Raw genomic sequence first — 25,449 nt, forward strand, 5'->3', positions numbered from 1 at the left:
CTCAAATTCCTGGCTGAAGCAATCCTCCTGTCTTGGCCTCCCAAAGTGCTGGGGTTACAAATGTGAACCACTTGTAATGCACCTGGCCTACTGTCATCTTTAAATGAATTAGTAAGTATTTTCAAAATTTCCTAACACAGTAAATGCCGACAGATATATTCCACAAATCCAAATGCTATTTGGGGCCCAGAAATGGAAAAGGGGCCAAGACAGTGCAAAGGGTTTCCTGTCCGCTGCAGCCCTGTCATTAACGCAGATGCTGGGCTCCCGGGTCCAGTCCTCCTGACACAACACAGCCCATGTGCCTTTCTCTAGTTGCCAAAGTTGTATTTTGAAAATCAAGATGTATTAAAAATTTAATAGGGGGGAGGGGGGCAAGGGCAACATACGTAACCTAAACATCTGTACCCCCATAATATGCTGAAATAAAAAATAAAAATTTAACATGACTCACCCCACAAGATATGCTGTAACTTCCCTATAAAATCTAGTCAATCTGAAGCCAACAAAATTTGATCACCTTAAGGTTCTCACGGCCTTAATGTGCCAACTGTACAGTCCCTACAGTGACCCAATGCACAGAAACCCGGCACACTACCCAGATCAATCTGGGCACCCCAGGACCCCAACACCAGGACACTATTCTGCATCTCACGGTCCACTGCCCCCAGTCTGCCGCTCTCTGGGCCTATGAATCTCCTTCCTTTTCCAGTGTGTTGGCCTCCGCTCTGAGGTCATAGCGTCTGAAAGATTCCGGGCTCCACTCAGGCATCAACTCTTCCTTCTCCAGAGGAGGATTCCAAACCCAAAGCCTCATCCCAGCTCTAGGGCTCACCTTTCCCACACCCAACAATCCAGCCCAGCCCACCTTTTCAGACTCTGCTCCCACCACTGTGTGCGTTTGGGCCCTCACCCCTATCCACCCCAATTTCTGGGCCGTGAGCTCCCTACAGAGTGCCCTCAGGCCACTCTTCCCACACTGTCCAAAGACACGCAAGTTTCCTGAAGGGAGGTATCACTATGTGTCTTGACTGATCGTTCTCTCTAGAACGCTCCGTTGTGTTAAAGCTGCTTCTGAAAGCTGTTGGGGCCCTGCCTCAAGAAATTCTGCATGCCACCAGGTCTCAGTCCCACTAAGAACCAAAGCTTTTCAATTTGGTTACATCACAACTATTTTAAATATTTAAGCTCCAAAAATAAGCAGTCCTATGACTCAAGTCCCAAGGATGGGGGCACATAGCAATGTCTGGTATGTCTCCCATCTCTCTATCCATCAGATGCTCCCTGTCTCCTGCCCCCAAAGGGGGACGGGCCCTTCCATGTCACCGTGGCACTCAGCCACAGGGAACTCAGCATCTCCAAAGACAGCTGATCTGGCCTGGCCTCTCATGTCACTGTCTTCCTCCCACAGCAGTCTGTGGCCCACCCATCCTTCTGTCCTGAATCGCAGACACCCTTAAGTCCCCGAGGGGTCTTCCCATCAGCATGGAGTTAACCTCACTCTACCAGGAAACCTCACAAATTACCAGCCTCACTTCACAGAGGAGACAAGAGGGGCTCAGAGGAGGGGCAGAATGTCCCTAGCCACACAGAGAATGGGTACACATCGAATCAGGGCTGCCAGACGTTCATGTTCTTTTTTCACCACCAGCTGTCCTCCCAGGCTCATGAATTATAATTCACATGCTCATCTTCTTGAGAGAAAAAAATAAACTACTCAGAAATCTGACAATCAGGTAGGCTTTTCTGTTCTTCCCAGAGCACTTTCTGCTAACTGGGAAAATACTGCCCCCCTGGTGTGACTCCTGTGGCCCTGAGGCCCAGCAACCCACCACTCCTTCATTCCACTACCTGTACCAGGTTAGACGACCAAGAGGGACAAGATGGGCTCCCTCAGCCCCAGGGAGCTTTCAGGGCCAACGCACTTGCCACCTCCACTCCCCAGCCTCTGCTCCCACCAGAGAGAGATTACGGTTCTGGTACAATTGTTCCCACCACAGCAGAGAAACCGGCTGCAAACTAAAAAGCCACCTATATAAACCCAGTTTCAGCAGGTACAGCGAGGGTCCCTGTAGATGGGATGTTTAAATGACCCGCTGCAGCAACCGCGTCGGTTACAGGAAAAGGAGCCAGTCAGTGAGTGACAAATAAAGAACCAGTGGGAAGATGTGCTGGGAAGAGATATCAGGAACTGCAACAGCACAAACAGAAAGCAAGTCATTTAAAAATAGGGAAAAGATCTGCTTAATCTGCAAATCTGCTTAACTTACATGTGTGAAGAGAAGAGTCCTAACTGGAAAGGACGAGCATTTACAGGTGGTTACCTCAACGGCTGTACAGTGGCTGCCACAGGATGATGACATCCCCAGAAAGTTTGCACTGTCCAGGGAGAAACCCGTTTCAAAGCCAGGGATCCTGCGTCCCCTCCATGACCAGAGGAGGGCACCTAAGGCAACAGGGAGGTGGCGACACCTTGGAGGAGCAGGAAGTCGAGAAGTAATACTATTTACCTGTCACCAGGCTGGCTCACGCTATGGTCCCCTTGTGAGCTGGGTCTCTCTGGGAGTTAAAAACAAGGCACCCAGAGTCTGTCATTCTGGTGCCCCAAAATAATCTAATGATTTTCAGAAGTACAGGTGAACGCCTCACATTTCAATGATTTCACACCTGGGATGAGTCAGGGTCCAAGATAAAGGCGGGTGGAAAGACCACAGCAGATGAAGAGCTCTCAGGGAAGGGGCCACGCAGAGAACAGGAAGGAGAGCAGGGGCCATGGAGGTTTGGAGGGGCAGCCGCTGAGGCAGGCAGGTGTGTGAGGAACCAGAAACCAATTCCTGAGGGAACATACCTCTCAGTTCCCATGAGGTCGCTACCAACAGCTAAGAAATGAGGGGACCATTAAGAAAGTAGGCAGGCTACAGATTTCTAGTGGAGCTGGTGGTGGTGCTCTCTGGGGCCACCGGGCCTCTCCTGGAAGTCGCCCAGCAGCAGAAAATTAGCAAGTAAAAGGCAGCGCCTGCCCTCAACAGGTGCTGGGGAGGGGCTGGAGAGCCAGTGGAGGAGGGGGCTCCAGAGAGCCACAAGCAGGAGTGCCCACAGAGTGCCAAAGCCCCCACAGGACTCTGGGGACAGGTCGGTCACACAAGGAGGAAACAGGTTTCTTGCTGCTGGACTTCTAAAGCTCTGGCACCCCGACGGGGGAGGGGTGGGGTTCAATACCTTCGAAGAAGGCTGTAGGAGAGCCAGCGTGAGGACCCCCCGCCGCCCCGCCTGTGAGAACCCACCCTTCCCCAGGCCTCACGCCCACAGACAGCTGTGCCACATTCACCCATCTCACTCAAGGCCATGCATTCCAGCAGACAGGCAGACCCAGCACAGCTGCCGTGGGGCATGGTCCTGAGACCAGGGGGTGGAGGACTGGTCTGCGTATTGTCAGGGAGGAATCCCCTCCCACCTCCACGCAGACAGCTGGCACAGCATTGACCGTCTGAGCACCCGTTATGTGACAAGCACAAGGGCAGTCATCTTTTCTGTCCCAATACGCCTGGTCTTCATGCTTCCATCACAGAGGGGAAAGGGTGACAGCCCAGGACTCAAGACAACTGAAGGCACACAGATCCTGTGACCCTGCAGTTCAATCCCTGGGTGTCTACCCAAATTGCAACTGATGTCCACATGGAGACGTCTGCAGGATGCACACAGAAGTGGTGCTCACACCAGCCTCAAACTGGACACTGAGCAGGTATTTATAGACAGGTGAGTGGACATCACTCAGCAGCACACCAATGCACACACCAGGATGGATCCCCAAACACGTGGAGGGAAACCAAACCCCAACGAGCAAATTCTGCCTGTATCCATTTCTAGGGAGTCTGCGAAGAGGTGCGATCAGTCTCGTATGGGGAGGTAGCCAGACACTGGGGGCGGGGTAGGGGGTTCTTCCAGGGAGAAGATGATAAGGTTTCCAGGGGTGATATACGGTTCTCTATCTAGGTCAGGATTTGGGTTATACAGGGGTATGCTCCTGCCAGGAGTCATCGTCTGGAGCTGTACCAGGAGAGGCCCATGCTAATATGGCATGCACGAGAGTGACCTCCTGGGCAGTGGGCAATTCTGGTAAGGGCACTGTACCTTTCCCTCCCAAGCAGCCACTTATAAAAAGTTCCTGCCCAAACAGCAGGACTCTACCTATGACCACTGGAGTTGTCTTGGGAAAGTTAAGGGAGGTACACCTTTTCCAGCTGGCCCCATTTCGGCACAGAACCAAACGAGGCCACCCACACAATACCATGTTCCAGACACCTAGATGACTAGTTGTCTAGGCAGCTACTATATCACATTACATTCTGATTTGGTTTTGCTTTTGGAAGAGGAGTTGGGTGTTAAGGTGCGTTTAAATGATGTGTGCACGCACATGAACGCACACTCACCACTGTGGCCTCCAAACCTGTATTGATACCAAACGGTCAGCCAGTGCAGTGCCTGGGCACAGAGGAGAGGCTGGTTTCTACACAGGTGTGTGACCCACTTTCATAACTGCCAAATTCTCAAAAGAAAGATGGGGGCAGTGATTCTAACTGTCATGAAGGACACCAGCATCAACAACAGCGCGCTACTACGCAGGCCCAATAATCAGACGGCATCTCTAGCGTGTTTTATAGTCTGCTACAGGCCACCAGTGCTTGGCCAGGGAGGTGAAGGCTAGAAACACTAAAGCCAAGATCAGCTCTAATAGCTAAGATGCTACCTCAAGCCCCCAATAGGCCAAGGGCCCTACGGGGGCCGACTACACACACAACCACAGCCCATCCAACCCACACCATGTCCCATCCTACGGCAAACAGGCTGCATGACGCAAAGAGAAGAGGGGAGGGAGGAGGGAGACACATGGGCTGCCTGAAGGCCATACCCCCCAACAGAAGGACACCTTCCTGACATCCACCCAGATTGCACCAAAGTCTGCCCCTGCCCAAACCACAGACCACGGGAGCCCCAGCCTCAAGTCCTCCCAAGAAAGCTGAGGAAGTGGAGGGGGTCTACTAGGTGTCCAGCGATGCCCAGCCCTAGTGAGCCACACCATCAAGGTCGAGTCCTTCTTTCCAGGACCTCTGCACTTTCTTTCACAACGTGGTTCTCCAAGAAGCTGTGAGAATCGGATCCTGTTCTAGTTGTCTCTGTCCCAGGGACCAGTGTGGTGCCTGGTGCAAAGTAGGCCTGGTCCTGGACCACTGACAATCCACGGACAGTTGACGCCTCAGAAAAGGGCACACATGAACATGTTTTCAATGAGATGTGGCCGTTCATGGAACCCTCACCCCAGGCAGACCCAAGGTGACTGAGGGGACCCCTCCCCAACCACAGGCCTGACTTTTCAGGTACAGGACCTCTAGAGAAGAGTCTTTATTCTACCAAATAAAATGTTCTTCCACCCAAAAGAAAAAAAAACCACAAATCAAGCTGTTCTCGCCTGAGTGTGGTCCATTGTTTCTGAAGATCAACAACTTTTGACAGTTGCCTTGTTGTTGTTGTTGTTGTTGTTGTGGAGACAGAGTCTCACTGTGTATCCCTGGGTAGAATGTAGTGATATCACTGTAGCTCACTGCAAGCTCCAACTCCTGGGCTGTAAGCAATCCTTCTGCCTCAGCCTCCAGGGTAGCTGGGACTATAGGCGTGTGGCGCCTGGCTAGTTTTGTTGTTTTGTGTATTTTTTTTTTTCTTTTCCTTTTCGGTAGAGAAGGAGTCTCACTCTTGCTCAGGCTGCTGTCAAACTCCTGAGCTCAAGCTATCCTCCTGCCTTGGCCTCCCACAGTGCTAGGATTACAGGCATGAGCCACCACACCTGGCCTAGGTGCATATACTTTTTGACTGTTACGTGTTCCTGACATATCATTCATTATGAAATGTCCCTCTTTGGTGCTAGTAATATTTTTTGTCTTATAGTCTATTTTATCTTATATTAATATAGTCACTCCAGCTCTCTAATGGTTTCTTACAGTGTATCTTTTTCCATCTTTTTATATTTGTCCTTGAATCTAAGGGGTGTCACTTACAAACAACATATAATTAAGCTGGATTTTGCTTTTTTGAAATACAGTCTGACAATCCCTGCCTTTTGATCAAGGTATTCAGACCATTCATTATTGATTATTCAATTATTGATATGGCGGGATTTGCATTTGCCACTGTGCTGCTCATTTTCTACCTGTCTTCCTTTTTTGTTCCTCAGTGACTGTCTTCTCTGGTGTTAAATGTTTTTTAGTATATCACTTTAATTCTTCTGATTTCTGCTGATTCTTTTTAACTGTATTTTAAAGTTATTTTCTTCATAGTTGCTCTAGGGATTAAAATAAGCATCTTAATCACAATCTACTTCAGATTAATATTAACTTGATTCCAGTAAAATAAACTTTGCTCTGATATTGCTCCGTTGCAGTTCCCCTCTTTTGTACTATTATTACTACACATATTTTATCTATGTATGTTATAAATCCAACTCATCAGATCACTGCATGCCTTTGCTTAGTTTCCAGAGCATAGAAATAGTTAACTCTTTCCTACTGACCCACACATGTACTGTTTCCACTGCTCGTTATTTCTTCCTGTGGACTCATGTCATCAGTGAGGCGTCTCCCTTCAGCCTGAAGAACTGGCAGGTGTGCCAGCAGTGGATCCTCTCAATCTTTGCTTATCTGACAATGACTCTTTCGTCTTCGTTTCTGAAGAACACTTTTGCTGCATCTAGAATACTGGGTCGACAGTTTTCTTCTTTGAGTACTGTGAACATCATTCAACTCCTTTTTGGTTTCCACTTTCTCAAGTCAGAAGTCAGCTGTTCATCATATTACTGTTCCCCTGTATGTAATGAGTTGTTTTTCTCTTGTTACTTTCAAGATTTTCTTTCTCTCTCTCTCTCTGAGCTTTCCACAGTCTGACTATGAGACTATGATGTGTCTGGGTATAGATCTCTGTATTTATGCTACTTAGAGTTTATTAAGCTTCTTGGATAACTTTCTCCTCAAATATTTAATACATTTTTGGCCATTATTTCTGTCTTGCCCCAATCATGACCTCAACCTTGGGCTACCACTTTAACTGCCATTGGATGCTCCAAATAATCCCACTATAGTTTAAAAAAAAAAAAAAATATATATATATATATGTGTATGTATGTATGTACATATGTGATACAAATTCACCAGCCACTTTCTTAAAAAAAAAAAGGAAATTCTCTGCCCTAGAAGCCACCAGAAACTAGATCTAGCCTTCAATATGTCCACATTGGGTCATAAAACAGTAATAAGACAGCATGAAAGAAAAAGACGTAGTTATGAAAAAGAATCAATTAGAAATTCTAAGAACAGAATACCATAGGGCAGTGAAAACGAATTAATCATTTGCTACAAGCAACAGTAGGGCTAAATCTCAGAATGTTGAGTGAAAGCAAGAAGACAAAGGGTATATACTAATTAATTCCATTTATTTAAAATACAAAAGCAAGAAAAACTAATCTATGCCGTTAGAAGTCAAGAAATTGATTACCCTTAGAAGGTAGTGGCAGCAAGGTAGTAGGCACGAGGGGCGCTTTGGGAGTACCAATAAGTTCTGTTTCTTGATTTGGGTTATGAGGATGTGTTCCGTTTGTGGAAATGTATCTAGTTGCACATACGTGTACTTTCATTATGTTTGCTATACTTCAATTAAAAAGTTTAAGAATCGGCCAGGCGCAGTGGTTCATGCCTGTAATCCTAGCACTTTGGGAGGCAGAGGTGGGAGGATCGCTTGAGGCCAGGAGTTTGGGCCTAGCCTCAACAACATAGCAAGATCCCCGTCTCTACAAAAAATAGAAAAATTAGCCAGGTGTGGTGGTGCATGCTTGTAATACCAGCTACTCAGGAGGCTGAGGCAAGAGTCACTTGAGCCCAAGAGTTTGAGGTTGCAGTGAGCTATGATGAAAACATTGTACTCTAACCCAATCAACAGGGAGAGACTCTGTCTCAAAAAAAAAAAAAAAAAAAAAATTAAAGAACAAAAATTAAATTCTCTTGGCACAACAATCTAAAATTGGTGTGTTAGTCATAACACACACTGAATCTGAAGCCAAAGAGCTCCAGCTGACCTAAACTGTGGTCCAATGCAGCTACTGAACACCAGCTTGGGAAATGGACTGAACCACCACACTGTGCTGAAGGGAGGCTCCCACAGGGTATCCCAAGCAACACGCTCCCAAGGAGGATCAGAATACTGTCCATTTCTAAAACAGAAACCAGAGCCACTCACTGCAGAAGGGATTACGGTTTTAGAACAGCTCTGGGCTAGACATGATCCTGTGATTCTATCAAAACTCCCAAATGTACTTTCTGAAAGAACGAGACAAAACATTCAACATGGGAACTTGGGGAGACACCAGTTACACGTGTGACATCTTGTATCGAGTAAAGCTAAAGACTGAAGGGGAGCTGTGTCAGTTGCGTCCCTCATTACACACCCAAGCACCACAGCTGATTCTGGGTGCAAGTTACCCAGCATCCCATCACCCTGCAAGGCAGAGATGATCTCCCATTTAACGAGTGAAGACATACAGGCTAAGATCGTATGCTCAGGATCAATCAGGGAGTGTTATTTGACCTCAACTTTGCCTGTTGGCCTCTGAGCCAGGCTCTCTCCATACCCTCACACTGCCTCACAAACGTGCTGGGGTGTCTCTAATGCTCTAAGAGGACCCCCCTCCACACACACACACACACACTCACACCCCAAGTGTCTGGGTTAATCTCTGTCCCTTGCTCCCTTAACACGTCATGAAAGCACCCTGATCAACTTCAGGAAACAAGGTCACATCTTCTACATGACCTCAGTTTGGAGGTCAATGGATGGCGCAGTAGGGAAGGGACCAAAAGGCCCAGAGGCCAACGTAGCCCTGGCTTTTGGCAACAGAAAGATCTGGGTTTGAGTCCCAACTCTAAGCTCCTTCAGCACTTAACCTCTCCCTCACAATTCACTGGCTTATCCCACAGGGGGGCATGGTAATTACGGGAGAGAACACACACTAGGAGCCCAAGATGGCGAGAGGGACCCAGCAAATCCCTATGAGTTTGGGCTCTATCCTCCTCCTTCTCTGACTGCAAACCCACCCCTGGCTGCTTACCACCCACCCCAACCTCACCAGAAGTGCCATGGACTCTTCTTCCAGCTAAAGACTGAGTCAGAGGGAGGGAAAGGAGACCTAGACCCACAGTTTTATTTCTGAAACTTGAAGAGAGGACCTTGGCTTTAGAAAAGGTACTAGTCATGAGTTGGACAGACAAGCCTTTCTTGGATAGCAAGCACACAAAAACACATCCCCCAGACCAAGATGCTCCCCCAACAGGAAGACCGGGTGGATTTTCCCATTTATGTTGAGGATGTAAGATTTTTAGAAGCTGAGAAACACCAAATGATCTCTAAGTCCTTGGGATCCTAATAGGCTGGGCTTCAACCCAGATCTGACCCAAAGATTGAAGGTTGGGGCCACTTTGTGGGGTCAGAGTGGCCCCAACCTGCAATTCTCAAGCAAAGCAAGGAGCCACCAGCTCCTTGCACAAACAGGCATGGAGGAACAGGGCAGTGAGAGGAGATGAGCAAGGGGCCAGAGAGGAGCGTGTCACAGGGCCAGCCAGGAGGCTGTAGCCCCACACACACCCTTTTTAGTGAGTATCTGGGTATGAATATTCTGGACAGCTCCAAGGGAGGAGTGATGCAGGTGAGGGGTCTGAATTTCTCGAGAGGGAGAAAAGAAGGTTTCTGAGTGAAGAAATGGGGTGGCAGATTTGGTCTCATGTCTTTCAAGCTTTTATCTTAAGAGCCTCACAAAAGCTGAGTATCAGGAAAGTCACTCTTGAAGTAATTAGTGTTGACTAAGGAGAAACCCACAGAGCAGGCCGCAGAAGACCCGAGCTGAGTGAAGGTGGAGCTGAGTGAGTGCACAACCCTCCACCTCCAAGGAGCAGTGCTCTAGGCTGGACTCCTGACTCTGTCCCTAGCCAAGCGACCTAGGTAGGGTGCAGCATCCCTGGCCTCCCAACCTCCAGATCTGAACCAAATGAAAAACTCAAGTTTTCCTACAAACCAAAAGCACCAAGTTAGACAGACAGGAGGTACGTGTTTAGTGAAGACCTGCTAATGGCAGAGGAGCTGATGAAAGGTACCAGTTACCTGCCTCTGAGACCCATACCCTGTGCCACTGACCCAGGGCCCCAGGAGGGAGGTCCCTCGGCAACGATGGCACAGCTGCCAGTGGAAGCGATGCCCTGGCTGCGCCCACAGCCATCTCCATGACAATCCCACCAAAGCTGCTTCCTACACATAGGCCTGACCAGGCCTAGAGCACGGCTCGCCCCCACCTGGGCACTCCAGGTCCCAGTCCCTCCCACCGGCTCCTCCCACTCACCTGTGTGAGGTGCGCATGTCCACAGGCCCTTCACCTGCAAGTCCTTCACCTCTGCCCATAGCCTCTGTTGCCCTCAGCAACCCTTGGGCTGGGCCAGCTCCTGGCTCAGGCATCACCCTCATGTCTCTGTCAGTGTTTAAATCCAAAGCCAACAATCCTCTCTCCATTTTTATTTTCTTGCTCTCCACATCGTCCTCCGTTGGGTCCCGTTCAAGAGCTCGTTTCTGACTCCGTGTTCGGCATGCTTCTTCAGTCATTCTGAACTTTGAGGGGAGGAGAAGACACATTTTAATTGGGCACAGTGAAGTTGCTACCTTCTTAGAAACTTTTCAGAGTGTCACTCTGAGTGTTTTCCTTCATGTATAAGGATGGCAGAGGTAGGTACAACAAGCACAGGGCCCTCAAAAGTGTCCCCAGGACATTTCTTCACTGCTTTGGGGAAGGCTCGGCAGGAGCGGGGCGTGCCCAGCCTCCAGTGTGGCAGAGCACCTGGAGAGCTGAGCTATGCCCTGCCCCGCTGGGGGCCACAGACCTGTGAAGGGCTGGACAGAAACAGCAGAAGGCAGCTGCTTACCAAGAAGAAAAGGAATTCTGTGCACTCCAGACCCAAAACTGTTCTAGATCTGAGCTACCTGCCTAGGGGATTCCGAGTGCCTGTACTGTCTGGAATCTGGGAAGGGGGTGACCACACTGTACTAAAAGCAGGGTCACGGCCGGGTCCAGCCCTGTACCGTGGTAACTTGGGATGACCCCTGCTTCCTCCCTTCGGTGAAAGGAGGTCTCCTCACTCCCTGTTCACCACCAGGGGATGGGGGTGGGGTTGGGGGTGAGGGGTGGGGGGTCGGGGTCACGTTTAACCCTTTGGTAGCCAGTGAGGTGCACTCTGAGCAGGGTGAGGTCTGGCCTGTCAACATGCCACCACCCAGTACCTGCAGCACACACATATCTTGATTTAAAGAAGAAAGAAAAAGAAGAAAAAAACAGCTGAGTCAGTTTTTGATCCCATGACATCACTGGGCTCCACATGACCCTTCCCAGGATTCAGTCGGAGAGACAAAGCACTTTCCAGAAAACCAGTCTGAACCGGTTCCAGACAACAAGCTGAAGTGTTGTTAACCCTCACGGAGACAGGACACAGGACGACAGCACAGTGATGTCTGTCTGCAGGGAGGCGGCTGGCATTCCACAGCAGGGTCTGGGACACGGGCACTCTTAAAGGGGCCACTCCAATCCCTGGCCTCGCCAACAGGGCAGGGCATACACTCAACACTGGGAGAGTCAGGGTCTTAAAACAAACAAACACCACAGCAGTCACCAGGGGACAAAAAAGAAATTTAGCACCACAGCTCTAGTAGAATTCCTGAAGTGTCACAGTTTTGTACGGGACAGTTGGTGACCACCGTGTGTGGGCCCCACAGAGCAGCCTGACTCACACGGTGGCATGCTCTGCTCTATTCTGAAGTCCTCGCGGGTACAGCACCCACCTTCCCAGTACCTCAGTTCCCTCACTGCTGAACACGCTGTAGCGGGGCCTGTCCTGGGCAGGGCTGGGCAGAACCAGTCCCTGAGGCCTCTTCTCAGAGGCTGGTGGGCAGCACAAGACAACGAACGAGGGGGTCCTGTCACCATATACAGGCGTGCTCTCAAGCTGACTCACTTGCAATCTCTTTAAAGAGCTGATTTCACAAATGAGCAATAGCACAAGGCCCCGCCCAAATGTGCCTTTTCGTGCACTTAGACTGAAAGGAAGGAAAGTGACAGCTGCTTCATGCTCCTGGAGCCTGGGGGAGAGTGGGCCGTCTGCAGTGTGGCCCGGCCAGGGCACCCAGGCACCTGCTCTAACAGGAGGCCCACCCAAAAGGGCTGAACTGAGCACATTTCCCCACGGCCATGTTGTTACCCTGGGGTGCTCTCCACCCTGCCTCAGTGGAGGGCAGGGCCCAAGAATGTCTCTCTCTCAGCACCACCCAGGTGCCATGGTTTGCCCTTAACACGGCCAGGATGCGGGGTGGGGAATGGAACAGGGAAATCCCAAATCTCAATGGTACTGGCTTTCAGACTCAGCCTCTGCCTACTCCCCAAGCCCTCCTGAAATCCCAGCCTGCACTACTGCCCACTCCACACCAGCTGCTCGACCCCCAGCTCCCCTTCAGCCTGCCTGCCCAATGCCCCCTCTCCCACCACTCTCGCCCAGTTTCCCCTCCAGCTCCTCCTCTATGAGCAGCTACTCCACCTCCCTGTACAGAGGGCTCCTCACTGCCCCAGAGGCAGGTGAGGGACACTCTGACTTCACTCTTAGCCCTGAAGTTCTATGATCTCTGTCCTTTCTCCAACATGCCTTTACCACAAACCCTGTCTAACCTGCTCACTGACAGTCTGTCCTGTCTCCCATGAGCCAGCAGACAAGTCACTGCCCCAAGAGTGGTCACCCTCCCTTCTCCTCACTGTGGGAGGGTGGGACACCTCTCCTTCAAGCAGGAGCTCCTCAGATGGTCCAGAAATTGGACAAGGGAAGCGGTTTGGGCAGCTGCCTTGGACAGCAGAAATGTGCACTCCCAGACCCAGGGCAAGGAGGAGCATGACTAGGTAGGAGATGAAAGGAGACCAGGACCTCAGACGAGGGTCCCCTGGAGTCAGGGGAAATTCTGCCACTAAGGGTGAAACTCCCAGCCTGGCCTGGTGCCTACTGTAAGGGGGAGGGGTCCCCATGTAGATGGGGAGAATGTACCCCACTCCGACATACTACACCCTTCCCTGTGACTCACAGACCCCTCATGCTTCCTCACTCCACCCCTGCTCCAGCCAGGCTGGACCCATTCCATTGCAACCTCCAGCCTTATAAGCCCTGGGCTCTGAACCCAAGACCCTGCATGAAGTCCTCGCAGCTAACCTTAACCCACACGGACAAGGCAGAACTGATGACCTAATTGGTGAGGCTGTGCATGAGTGGCCTCACTTCATTGTCACTGTTAAAGGATAAGAAGCCTCCCCGAGGTTACAGGGCAGGGCCTCAGTGACCCCATGGGGCTGCTCCCTCCAGGCCCAGAGACCCATCTCCCAGACCTCAGGGCTATTCTGGCAGCTGGTCCCCAAGAGAGGGCCCACTGGCAGTGTGTGCTCAGTTTGCAGCGTCAGGGCAGCTAAGAAGCCAAAGGCCTGGAACTCTGCCAACCCCAGGCCTAGAAAGGACAGGTGACCTCACAGTGTTTGCCTATCCAGGGCCCGTGCCTCCCCAAGGTGGGCCACTGAGGCTGGTGCGGGGCCTGCTGTACCCCTCCCCCACCACAGGAAAGACAAGCACAGCTGGAAGGGGAGGGGCCAGCCACATGGGTACAGGGCACTCCTTGGGATGGAGCCCCCCTCCACAGCCATGCAGGCTGACTGGAGCCTGCTACTGGCCAATCCCCAGCCACCACAGGACATTTGCTCCTGGGGAGGGCAGGTGCTGGTAAGGAGTGACTCCTCCCTCCTCAAGGCAGGCAGGACCAGAGCCCCCAGCACATCAGGGCTGGTGGGTCACTGCACCCAGGGATAAAGCTGTCCGGAAGAAGGAAGTGTGACAGATGAAGTCTGCAAACAGCAGTGAGAGCATGCATTAGAATACTTCCTAAAAGTAGGTGAAGAGGCTAATAGCCCAGACTGGCAAATTAGGATTTGTTTCAAAATCCCCAGTGAGAGAAGAGAACACGAGGGCAAGGCTGCTGAAACTGCAGAAGTTCCACTCAGGCCTGTGCAGGAACTGCCAGCACACAGAGGAGCCCCTTTTCTGGAGGCTGAGACCCTGTGCTGGAGGCTGCCTGCTTGGGCAGAAATCCCAACAGCAGTGTGCCCATTTTAAAAATGAGGTACTGAGACCACCAGGGCTGCCCACTGCTCAAGGCATGAGGTTGGAACCAGGTCCACTTCAGCCCCCTCCTTTTCTCTCGCTCCCAAACACCCTGGGCCAAACCTCAGGTCTGCACAGCTGAGCGACATCAGTAAGGCTGAGTGGGGTATCAGGTGGTAGGGATGCAGCCTGTGTCTTCCTCAGCTGGGGGTCAAGAAGGGCAGGCTCTGGCCACACTGGAGACCCTGCATAGGTACAGCTCGGACCTCCCTGAGCACCTCAGCCAGACCAGCCCCAGGATGCTGACAATGGGGCTTTGGGGTGGATGCAAATGCTCCTTTATTTTAGTAAAATGCCACCATCCAACTGGTCTGAGAGCCTCAGGCAGAAAACATGTTCTAAAACAATTCCAAAAGGCTGAATGATGCTGTGGCAGGAACCAGAATTCTTACAGAGGACTCGGGAGACCAACAGAAGGCACCCAGCACAGGTCTGGCACACCAGGCCAGTAAGTGTCGCTTGATAATTAAAAAAGAAATTAAGTAGCTAGACACAAATCATAGAGCCAACAGGTCTTACTGCTGATGCTACCGTACTGAAATGCTATCTATACTATACCATCACTAGTACACTAGTGGTGAGACTATTAGTAACACTATTTCAGATTTAAGAAAGTGACGCTTAGCAGTAAGTGGGTTAAGGTACTTCACAGAAGTGACAGGGCTGATGTTCTGAGCAGTGGATTTAAGGTGTTTTCCTACCTCCTCAACCAATGAGGGCAACTCACTGAGCCTCTACTATGGGCCAGACTGTCCAAGGGGCTGGGGACTCAGTGGTGAACAAGATGGAGTGAACACCAGCCCCCATGCTGGGAAAGGAGGGAAATGACAGAGCATGTCAGGTGACAGTGCTGTGGGGACACAAGGTAGAGCACAGGGTGGTCAGAGTGTGCAGAGGAACTAGGGCCAGGCAGGAAAGGACAACATCGGAACACAGTCCTGAAAGAGACGTAGCTCAAGTGGAGGGACGTACAGTGGGTGGGGGGTGGGGGGCGGACCACAGAGGTCTGGGCCAGAGGGGAGGAATGCAACGTGTTCTAAAAGGTCATCTGGCTGGAGGACACTCAGGGCAGAAGAGCAAGGGAGGGGCGCATGGAGGAGTAGTTCATATCGTGCGGCTCAGATCCCGGAAGGGGACAGAGCAGTGGGGAGATGTGGGCATTTTGGGAGAGAGGGTTGCTTTGTTTTTGTCCAAGCAACTGCAAAGTGGGGAATGACTTTTCTGAGATGTTTAAAGGAGATCTGGGGGAGGAAGGTCAAGTGTATAGTGTGGACATGAGTGTCTGAAAGACCCACATGGGGATGCTGAGGAGCATGAAGCCCGGTACCTGGGGGCAGCCGCTGTCCTCAGGGTGGCACCTCTTCCTGTCAGGAAGGAAGAAGGGCCTATGAAGCAACCAGCTCTGAGTCAGGCAACAACAGGGTGCAGGCGCCAGCCCAACATTCAAGATACACAAGGCCCATGCATGGGCAGGCAGCTCCATCGGACCTGCACCCAGGCACCCACCTCCAGAGTGTCCCCATGGCCTCACCCTCCAGATGCACAGCGCAGATTGGTTTCTGCATCCTGGTGGTCCCAAGGCTAGGGGCTGTGTTACCTCTCTCCAAGGCCACCCTCACCTCCTTCCCAGACCCAAGGTGCTCCTGAAGCCACATCCCTGATCCACAGCCCCCTTCAGTGGCTCCCCCACCTTCTTAAGAGTCAAACCCTGATGTCTCGATGTGGCCCAGGAGTGCCTGGGGAGGGGTCAGGGAGAGAACGGCTAAGCCAAGTTTTGGCGCTGGCAGCTCCTGCCTGACAGGAACACAACTTCCCATGCAGAACAGACACCTGGATCTGCTCAGGACTATGGTCTGAGCCACTCCCTGACACACACTGCTGAACAGAGCAGCTGGGACTCATTGCGGAAGGAACCCACACCAAAAATGCCGGCTCTCAACTTTCAAACTTCAAACCTCGTTAAGGCCAGGTACAAGGGATGCAAGTTAACTTTGGAGGCAGAAAGATGATCCCAGCAGTCATCCTCCACAACCAGACAGTGGAGAACACAGACTGAGCCTCAGCTCTGTCATGCACTCACTGGCTGGCCAGGGGAAGCTTGTCAATCAATTTCTGAGCCTCAGTTTCTCCATCCCTACCCTACCTCAAAGACACTGCTACGTGAAGAGACATGCAGTGATGTTGGAGCAAAAAAAAGTTTATCTACAGGGAAAAAACCGAAAATTTTACTAAAATCAAAACTGGAAGGAACTGGACCAAAATCAGTAGTGGTCATCTCTGAAGATGATTAAGACACTTTCACTTACTGTAGTAAACATGTCTGTGTTGTTTAAAGTCTTTCTTTTAGCTGTGACTATCAATCAGTCTTATGCTCAAAGAAAACAAAGATTAAAAAAATAAAACTAGATAAAATAACAGCCCCACCTGCTAAGGGTGAGAACTGAAAGGACAAGTGTGTGCCAGAAGGTGGAAAGGGCGGGGATAGGGGACACAGGGTATCCAGGTGGGGAGGAAGGAGGCTCCCCAGGGCAACAAGGTAGAGGAAAGAGGCCATCTCCTCCCACAGGTAGAACTGAGGATGCAAAACAAACACAGAACCTTCAGCAGATTAGAGTGGACGCCACTGACTCTTCCACCGTGTTGATCGAACATGTCTGTGGCAGCTTAAAATCCACCTTCTGTGTCACATACTAAAGACTTTCAAACTCTAAGCAGTAAACCCAAACCCATCAGCTAATCCTGACACCCTGCCTTCTCCCTGGGCCACCAGCCTCCCCAAGTGACTGCCAGGCCACAGCGTCCCTCACCAGGACTTGGACAGGGTCCACAGCAACAGCCCCTACACTACTCAGCAGCTTCGTCTCTCCTCCTGGCTTGGTGCTAAACTCTTCAATGGCAGAAACTTCTCTTTCCCATCCCCTTTCACTTTCAATGAGCAACAAACAGTATGGGCTCAGTACACGCCACTGAGTTAAGCCTACATGTTTGTAAATTGGCCTCACAAAGTGTGTGATTCCTGGGGTTGTCCTGCAGGGCAAAGGGGAGCAAACAAGTAAAGTGCTTTCATTAAAAAACTCCTGCTACTGCCTGGACTTTCCAGAAGATGTGGGGACTGCTACAGCACCACCTAGCCTGAGGCCAAGGTGGGAACAGGAATCAGGAGAGGTGTTCCAGGTAGGGAACAGCATGGGCCAGGCCACTGGGCGGGGAGGGTCTCAGGCCAAGAAAGGGGAGGCCATGGTGAATCCTGTGCTAAAGGCTTTCTCAAAAGGAGAACAAAAGTTTTACTACTCAGTAACTGAAGCTGGGGTCTTAACCCTCAGTGGTCTAAAAAGTAAAGACATGACAGACATTTTTTCTCACACACATCATCGGGATGGGCCCCTAGCCCGGCCACCCGGCTAGGAGCTCCCTGGGCCTCCAAAGACCCCAGACTGAGCAACCCTTTCCCTGCAGTAGTCCTAGGACAGGACCAGCAGTGGGGAGGTGCATGCTGGCTGGGGCCAAGTACCTCGCACACACTAGAGTGACAGCTGCCACTCACCAGGAGCCTCTGAGAGCTGGAGACAGGAGTGTGTCATACTACAAGGTGGAAGAAATCCAAGTCTGTCTGGGCTGAGCCTAGAACCCATGCCCACCACTTCTCTGCCTACCTCGCCACTCTGACGAGCTGCCCACTGAAGTACCCTCCACTGTATGGTCCAAAAAGGCCTTTGGTTAATCACATTTAAATCGTTTTCACCTGGAGGGACAAGCACATGGTGGGGCTCAAGCGACACATACATACATACATGGTGAGCCATCCTGAGATGGCTTGGACTGAATAAAGATTTGTCCTGCCCGGGGCTATGGAAGCAGCTACAGGGAGGGCTGGGAAGAACCTACAGCTGGAAGACATGAGCCCTGACCCCACTCTCCTGCACTCGAGTACTCCGAATGTCACAATCATACACCAGGTAACAGGCTTGGCTATGTGACAGCTGGGGCACCTCGTCAATGTCCCTGGGGTATCCTCAGCCCTGAAGAATGCCAGCCACACAGCAGGTGCACTACAGACGTCAGATGCACGAGCAGATGTAGGTCTTACAGAGAGAAGCTCTCTGAGTGGGGGGACTGGAACAGACTCTTCAGGCTCCCTTTCCACACAGGGCCCCTCAGATTCCAACCTGAGTTTATTGCTGCTTTGCTAGTACCAGACATGTGGTGTCCTCTTACTTTTAAGGGCAAAACACCTAACACCGACTGAGCATTTACCCAACATGGATCGCCCTGGATGATCCTCACAACCACCTGTTAGGTGAATACTATCATCAGCCTCCGTTTCATACGTGGCACCAAAGGGTCAGGTCATGTGTGCTCCTCCAGGCAGTGCCCCTCAGAACACCCTGTTCAAGCACCCAGAGTCAGGCCTGAAGGCTCAAAAGGACACTGGGAGCACCTCACCAGTGGCAATTCGGGCTTGACCTTAAGCTCTCACCACACGGAGTCCGGATGAGATGTGAAATGATTACGACTTTATTGAGTGTCATGAGCAAGACCACACCTTTTGGTGTTTGCTTTCAAAGTACAGTAAATTCTGCTGTAGCACAACATACACAGCATTTCTAAAAACCACTAAGGGGTGCAAAATCATGTAATATAAACACAGGGTTTACGGGAATAATGGCGTTGGGGCACAAGACTCCAAAACTTCACCTGTGACATAAAAAGATGGACAGGAGCCTGGTAAACGTGGATACACAGCCAGCACAGTTGTACACGTGCTCAACGGCTAAGAAATATACAAATGCTGCATAAAGTCTGACCCCTCCCCAGGAAGAAGCCCTGACAGGGGTGTGCTGTGGGCGGGCGCTGTGGTTTCCAAGTCAGCCTCAAGTGCTGGAAGGAGGCTGTCTGACCCCAGAAGGGGATGGGTGTGGCCCATAATGTGCGAGGCCTCTAGGGGGCTTGGTGCATATCTGAGGTGTGAGCGTTTTGATTTTATATACCGGTAGGTGCGCTACTAAGCTAGGAACAGTTTTCCGGATACACCTAGTGCAGGAGTGGGCAAACTTTTTCTTAAAAGAATACAGAGTAAGTATTTCTGGCTCTGCGGGCCCCTCTGGTCCTGTAGTTCTGATAGTACAGCTGTTCCTCAGTATCCTCAGGGGCTTAGTTCCAAGACACGCCCACCGATACCAAAATCTTCAGAAGCTCAAGTCTCTAATATAAAATGGCATGGTATTTGCACATAACCTCTACACAGCCTTCCATATACATTCAATCACCTCCAGATTACTTATAATACCTAATAATATAATGTAAATGCTATATAAATATTTGCTATACTGTAGTTTTATTTGTATTCTTTTATATTGTTGCATTGGTATTTTTATTGCATCCCCCCAAATATATATATTTTTAGTAGTATTGTCCTTGTCTGACCCTCCAAATATTTTTGACCCACGGCTGGTAGAATCCAAGGATATGGAGAGCCAACTGTACATATGTGAATGGTGTGGATGTGTCCCAATAAAACTTTATTGACCAAAACAAGCCACCAGTCTGCGGGCCACTGTTTTCCAACTCCTAGCCTGGTGCTTCTCCTGGACAAAACCACAGATGACCAAATGCAATATTTGTGTTATGTTCCAACTGTTCCCTAATACATCAATAGTATTGGCACAAACCTTTTCCAAAACAAGCCTTACAGCAGAACTGACTACACAGAACAGTGGGTTTCAAAAATGGGACTAGAATGTAAATTCAATCCAAGGCCAGGAGTCATGTTAACTCTTTTGACAAGTCAGAAGAAACCTAGTTTCAAAAAGGGCCAAGTGCAAACAAGACAGATCACTGCAGGGTCAATTTTATATTGTCCTAAAAGTCCACACTTGGAACTCTCAAGATAAATAGGTCCCTTGTAGAAGGAAATTACATGCTATAAACTCAATTACTTCAGTGGATGAAACTTTAACCCACTTAGAGAAGCAAGCACTTCCTCAGCCCAGATGCCTGAGCATCAGAGCAAAGCCCTAAGGAAATGCACAGGAGCTGACAAGGACCCGAGGGGCTCAGAGCCAGCCTCACTGAGAGCGGATGTTTCAGCTGGGGTGCAAAGTGTGATCCAAACACACTACTACTAGTTGACAGAGGCCCGGGGGCCCCAGGGATGCCTTGTGGCAGGAAGGCAGCCTCAGGGCACGGGTTCCCCAGGTAACCAGGACTGGCCTTTGCCCTTGAAGGCTGAGGGAGAGATCCATTGTCTATGCCAAGGAACCCCTGAGAAGGATGCTTTACCTAGCTGTGGAGGTGGCATCCAGGAGGATGGGGTCCACTTGTCCCCCTCGCCCCTGCTCTGCCCTACACACGACTATCCCACTGCAGGGCAGGCAGGCACCCTGCCCCATGTCCTATCCCACAGAATGGATCAAGGTCCTGAACAAAGTCACCATAGAGGGCTAAAGATCTGCACATGGTGCAGTTTGCCTACAGCTACAGTGGCACCACAGCCAGGGGGGGTGGGGGAGGGGGGTTGAACCAGGACCTGCCTGGGGCATCCCAGCACCCTGGACCTTCAATCCTGCACATCACTTCACTCCCAGCCTGGTGGTGACCTGTGTCCTATCCAGCCCACACTGGGGCTCCCTGGACTTGGGGACTGGATACCGGTTTTCTGATCCTTCTACCTCGTGCTGAGAGGCCTACATAGCCCATCAGGTGGACAACCACTTTATGAAAATAAGAGACATGACCAAAAAATTCTTCTGTACTATTGAAGAAATGCAGTCACTCTTTCAAGTCTTCTCACAAGATGGGCAGTCTCACAGTCAGCCTCTGATGGCCACAGCAAGGCTCTCGGTGCCTGAGCAGCAAGCTCTGGGCCTGGCCCGGGCTGTGGGCTCCAGGGAAGCTGAGGGCAGCAAGAAGAGAGGGAAGGGGACAAGGAACACAAGACAGACAGATACCTTCCCGCCCCCTAAAGCCACAGCACACCGGGCTAGTTATACACAGAGCAACCTTGTACAATACTCATATACATGCGTGTACACAGTTTTCATCCCCTTCTGCCACTTCCAAATCTTGCCCAATTATCTCAGGAAGTCTTTGTTCTGTGCTCGATTCTGAGCAAAAGAACAGCAGTCCCCATGAGCTATCAGCGTCCACACAGCTACTGATCCACTGGTCTCAAGAATAAGGAAAACCACGAAGTACGGAAATAAGATCGGACACAAGGGCCGGAATCACCAACTCAGAAGCTTGTGAGGAAGCCCAGACCCCTGCGGACTGCGCAGATTCCCACCCACCTCCTCCACTTCAACCCGCACTCCTGTAGCCCAGCGATTCTCACCCGTTTGGAGAAGCGGAACGTTCTCAAATTACCGCACCACAACCTCCCTTGTCACTACTACTTCATTCTGAAAACACAGTGATTCCAGCTTCCAGCGAAGCCAAAAGAACTGACCGCTGTTTATTGTTGTTCATGTGAATGACACACGAACTCTGAAGGGAACTTTTGCAGCACAAGGAGCCTCATCAGTGCCTGGGACACCCCTTCTAGTTCACAGCCCGCCTGGCCCCAGAAGCTCTCAACTAGGCCATCCTCGACAACAAAGACTCACCCTGTGCTCTACGGTGACATCCTAGGGGCTGGTGACCCTGGGGCGCCTCCTCTATGAAGGACAGACAGGGAAGGGGCAGCTCGGGTCCTGGCCATCCTGGGAGCACAGACAGACCCAGCAAGGGTTGGGAGATGTGTGTGCAAATCACTATTTGATTACAAGCCAGCAGTGGAAAAGGAGTCCACCGTGCTGGTCCAAAGGAAGAGAGAAAGAATCCAGAAATGCTTTATTTGAGCTGGACCCCTAGGCTAGAATCTGGATTTCAAGAGATGCAAGAGGGAGGAAGAAATGGTAGCAGAAAAGGTGACATTGCAGAAATACACAGGAGTGTGAAAACTTGTCTCCAAGAAAAGTAGATGAAGTCAAATAAAAGGAGATTCAAACTTTTGACAAATGTCTTTTAAATGCAATGAGGTGACGCAGCTGGAGAAGCATTCTGGCACAGAGCGGACACTTGTATTCCCTTGAATATATTGAAGAACAGGTCTGGGGTGAGGGGAAGTGGATCTTGACTGCCTCCCAGCCTGTGAGAGTGAGGAGGCTGGAACCTTTAACAAGGTCCCAAAGGACAGAGGGAAAGGAGCACTGAGAGGGGTCAAACAGCACAGAACACACTCCAAAAAGACATGAGCACACACACAATGTAAACAAAATGCCTCCCCTCAAGCCACCAAATACATAAATGCTGGCACTGGCACTCCCAGAAGTGGGGTGCCGAAAGCCCTTAAAGGTGTTCCCTACTTAACCCTTCCAGGAATAGATGCTACTTAACACGTGCCACACTCAGATGCAGGAGTCAGGGGGGAGGTTCCACTCAGAAGCATCCGACTGCCTCCTCATTACAGGGCATGTGTGACAACCCAGGTGTGCCCCTGTACTGCACTGCCAAGTGGCAAGGCGCTCCATCTGCAATGCTAACGACCCACTCAACACAAGCTCGTTTCCATCACCAAATACTGGGGAGAATCCGAGGCAAAGTCAGACCAAGACACCATCCAACACATGCATCTTCAGTCCTTGGTTCCAGAGATGCAGATTATGAAGAATGAAAGGAGTAAAAAAAGAAAGGCACCTCTGGCTTTCCCATTTAAAAATAAAACACATATTTACAATATGATTTTTTAAAGTGGAGGACTTGTAAACAATGCCTCCAAAATAATGTTCTGCATGTATTTTAACAAAATTAACCTGGAGAGCAAAATATCACAGAAACTTTAATATACTAAAATAACCACCAACATTTAAAAATAAAACCTTGCTACTGGAGAGGCTGAGACAAGAGGATCTCTTGAGCCTAGGAGTTCAAGGACAGCCTGGGCAACGCAGCAAGATCCATCCAAAAAATAAATAAATAAATAAATAAAACTTTGAAAACCTGATGGTCTGCAAATTCCTAAACCCAAGTCACATTTGAGCCTGTGCAGTGGAGAGCAGCCCTAATAGCATCTCACTCCAGCACTGTGTGCAAAACAAAGCAGTTTTGGGGACAAGTGATCTCTAGAAAATATATAGGTCGCTGCTCCCAGTAACTGTCAGCTAGATACTGTGCTCCGCCTCTCAGATTCACCATAGGGACACGCAGGGCCAGGCCTGGGAGAGCCAGGTCCCCAGACCTCAACCTCTCTCCCCGGAGTCATCTGGAGAAAACAAACGAACAAACAAACAAACAAACAAACCAAAAATAAACCAGAGAAGGGGAGTTCCTTTCAGGGAAGATAGCGAAAGGATTGTGCTGTTATCTTCCCCTAGATACTACCAATTGCCTGAAAACTTCTGAAAACTTCTAACAAACAACGCTGACCACTCCTTCTGCACATTGCCGCCGTGGCCTCCAAGTGCCCATTCCCTGTAACATGAGATGAAAGCCTGCCTTTGTCCCCAAGTCGTACCAGACAATAAGAAAAAGAGCACCTAAACTGACAACAGGTTCATGAGAAGGACAAGTGGCACATAAGTGTCTTTAAAACTCTATCAATAGCTCCTGGGGCCCGGGCTGGAGATCAGGATTTGGCTTCTGCTTCTGTGTGTGACATCTCAGAAGTGCTCAGCACCCAATGCCACCCATCATCTGGGGCCTGTGCCCAAGGCCAACCCTGCAGCTCGAGAGAGAGAAACAGATGCTCCACGAAGGGCACACAACACAGAAACAAACGTGCTGCCTGTGAAGGGGAATCTGAGCAGCCTTAAACCTCCACAGATAAGCAGTGACCAGAGCCCCGGCTGTGGGACGTCACTGTGAGGGCTGGCTGGCCACACTCCCCTACTGTGGGAAGGGACCAGCCCTCTGTCCCCTCCCAGCTGCCTCTTGGGCCGTGAGCCTACGAAGGGTTATGCCTGCCATTTCCATGCCATCTGCTACGTGCCCATCGGGCGTCACTTCACAAAATGGGAGGCCTTAACCCTTCCAGGGCCATACTATCTCAGGGCCAGGGTGGACAGAGCTGCAGCCCTGACCACCAGCTCCATCAAGGCCTGTGGCTGGAAATGGCAGAGAGGTTTTGCACGGAAAATTCCAGCAAGGGCCAGAAAAGCTTTCTCTGTTCTTGGAAGGAAACACTGAGTGGAAAGTGAGGAAACCGAGTATTCGTCTCTTGCCATTTTCATCAGGGCACCCAGCAAACGTGGTGACGTGGGCTGGAGGCACACTCCCTTCGTCAAGCTCCTCCCTGCAAGCATCCCACAGCATCACAGAGCACAGAGAGGATCACAGCCAGCAAGCAGGGAGACCTACTGCTGACATGAAAGTTAGTTTCTGGTCTCAACGGAGCCTGTAGGACTACCCACAAACAGTCCTCACAACGCGTCCCGCACAGCTGTAAGAGCTGGGACAGGAATCCTACTTCCACCCTCCACCCTGTAAACAGAAATCTCCCTCCAGGGGTGAGGATGGGAGTCCTGGGTACAGACAGCTATATCTGCAGCAACCTCTGGGTGACAGCTGAGCTAAGCTGTCCCATGAGATGTACACACAGGTAGGAACTCCCATCAGTGTTCCTTTGGCAAAATATGCTACCTAATAAGGTGGAAGGAAAGCCCTTGCCCTGGCCAGGAGACCCTACAGGTGGTCTCTCTGACCCCATATCCAGCCACCCCCACTCCATCCCCACCCCATTCTCTCAGCTCCGGCCACTCTCACTCCCACCTCAGGGTCTTTGCACCTCTGCTCCCCTACCTGGAGGGCTCCTCCACAAGTCTATGCTGATATGAACAAAGTCACTTGTATCTCCCATCCATGCATGCCCTTGAGTGGGTCTCTACTCTACCCCCTTCCTGCTTCATCACCTCTTGACATTCTATTTATTCATCCCTCTGCCTGCTTCCACCCCCACAAGAACAGGGGACACCTCTTTGTTCAGCACTACCATCCAAGAGCCCACGGACACACAACACTTAGCATGGAAGAGGCCCTCAATACACATTTGTTAAACAGATTTTTAAAAAGTACTTTCAGGCTTGGAGCAGTGGCTCACGCCTGTAATCCTAGCACTCTGGGAGGCCAAGGTAGGAAGATCACTTGAGCTCAGGAGTTCGAGACC

At 50.6% G+C, this 25,449-nt stretch overlaps 1 protein-coding gene across 7 annotated transcripts in view; it reads right to left on the reverse strand.

Annotated features, from left to right (window-relative positions):
* The window catches only part of GATAD2A (GATA zinc finger domain containing 2A), a 101,363-nt gene that overhangs the window by 25,103 nt on the left and 50,811 nt on the right, over nt 1-25,449 (reverse strand). For 5 of the 7 annotated variants that reach the window (XM_012654133.1, XM_012654137.1, XM_012654131.1 and 2 more), the window contains one exon: nt 10,427-10,689. In XM_012654133.1, the coding sequence (XP_012509587.1) occupies nt 10,427-10,683 (257 nt within the window). In that variant the 5' untranslated portion in view covers nt 10,684-10,689. The remainder of the gene's footprint in view (nt 1-10,426; nt 10,690-25,449) is intronic. The other 2 variants (XM_012654135.1, XM_012654138.1) reach the window with 1 other exon arrangement.

The sequence above is a fragment of the Propithecus coquereli genome, unplaced genomic scaffold (genome assembly GCF_000956105.1).
Source record: "Propithecus coquereli isolate 6110/MARCELLA unplaced genomic scaffold, Pcoq_1.0 Scaffold438, whole genome shotgun sequence".
NCBI classification, from domain to species: Eukaryota; Metazoa; Chordata; class Mammalia; order Primates; family Indriidae; genus Propithecus; species Propithecus coquereli.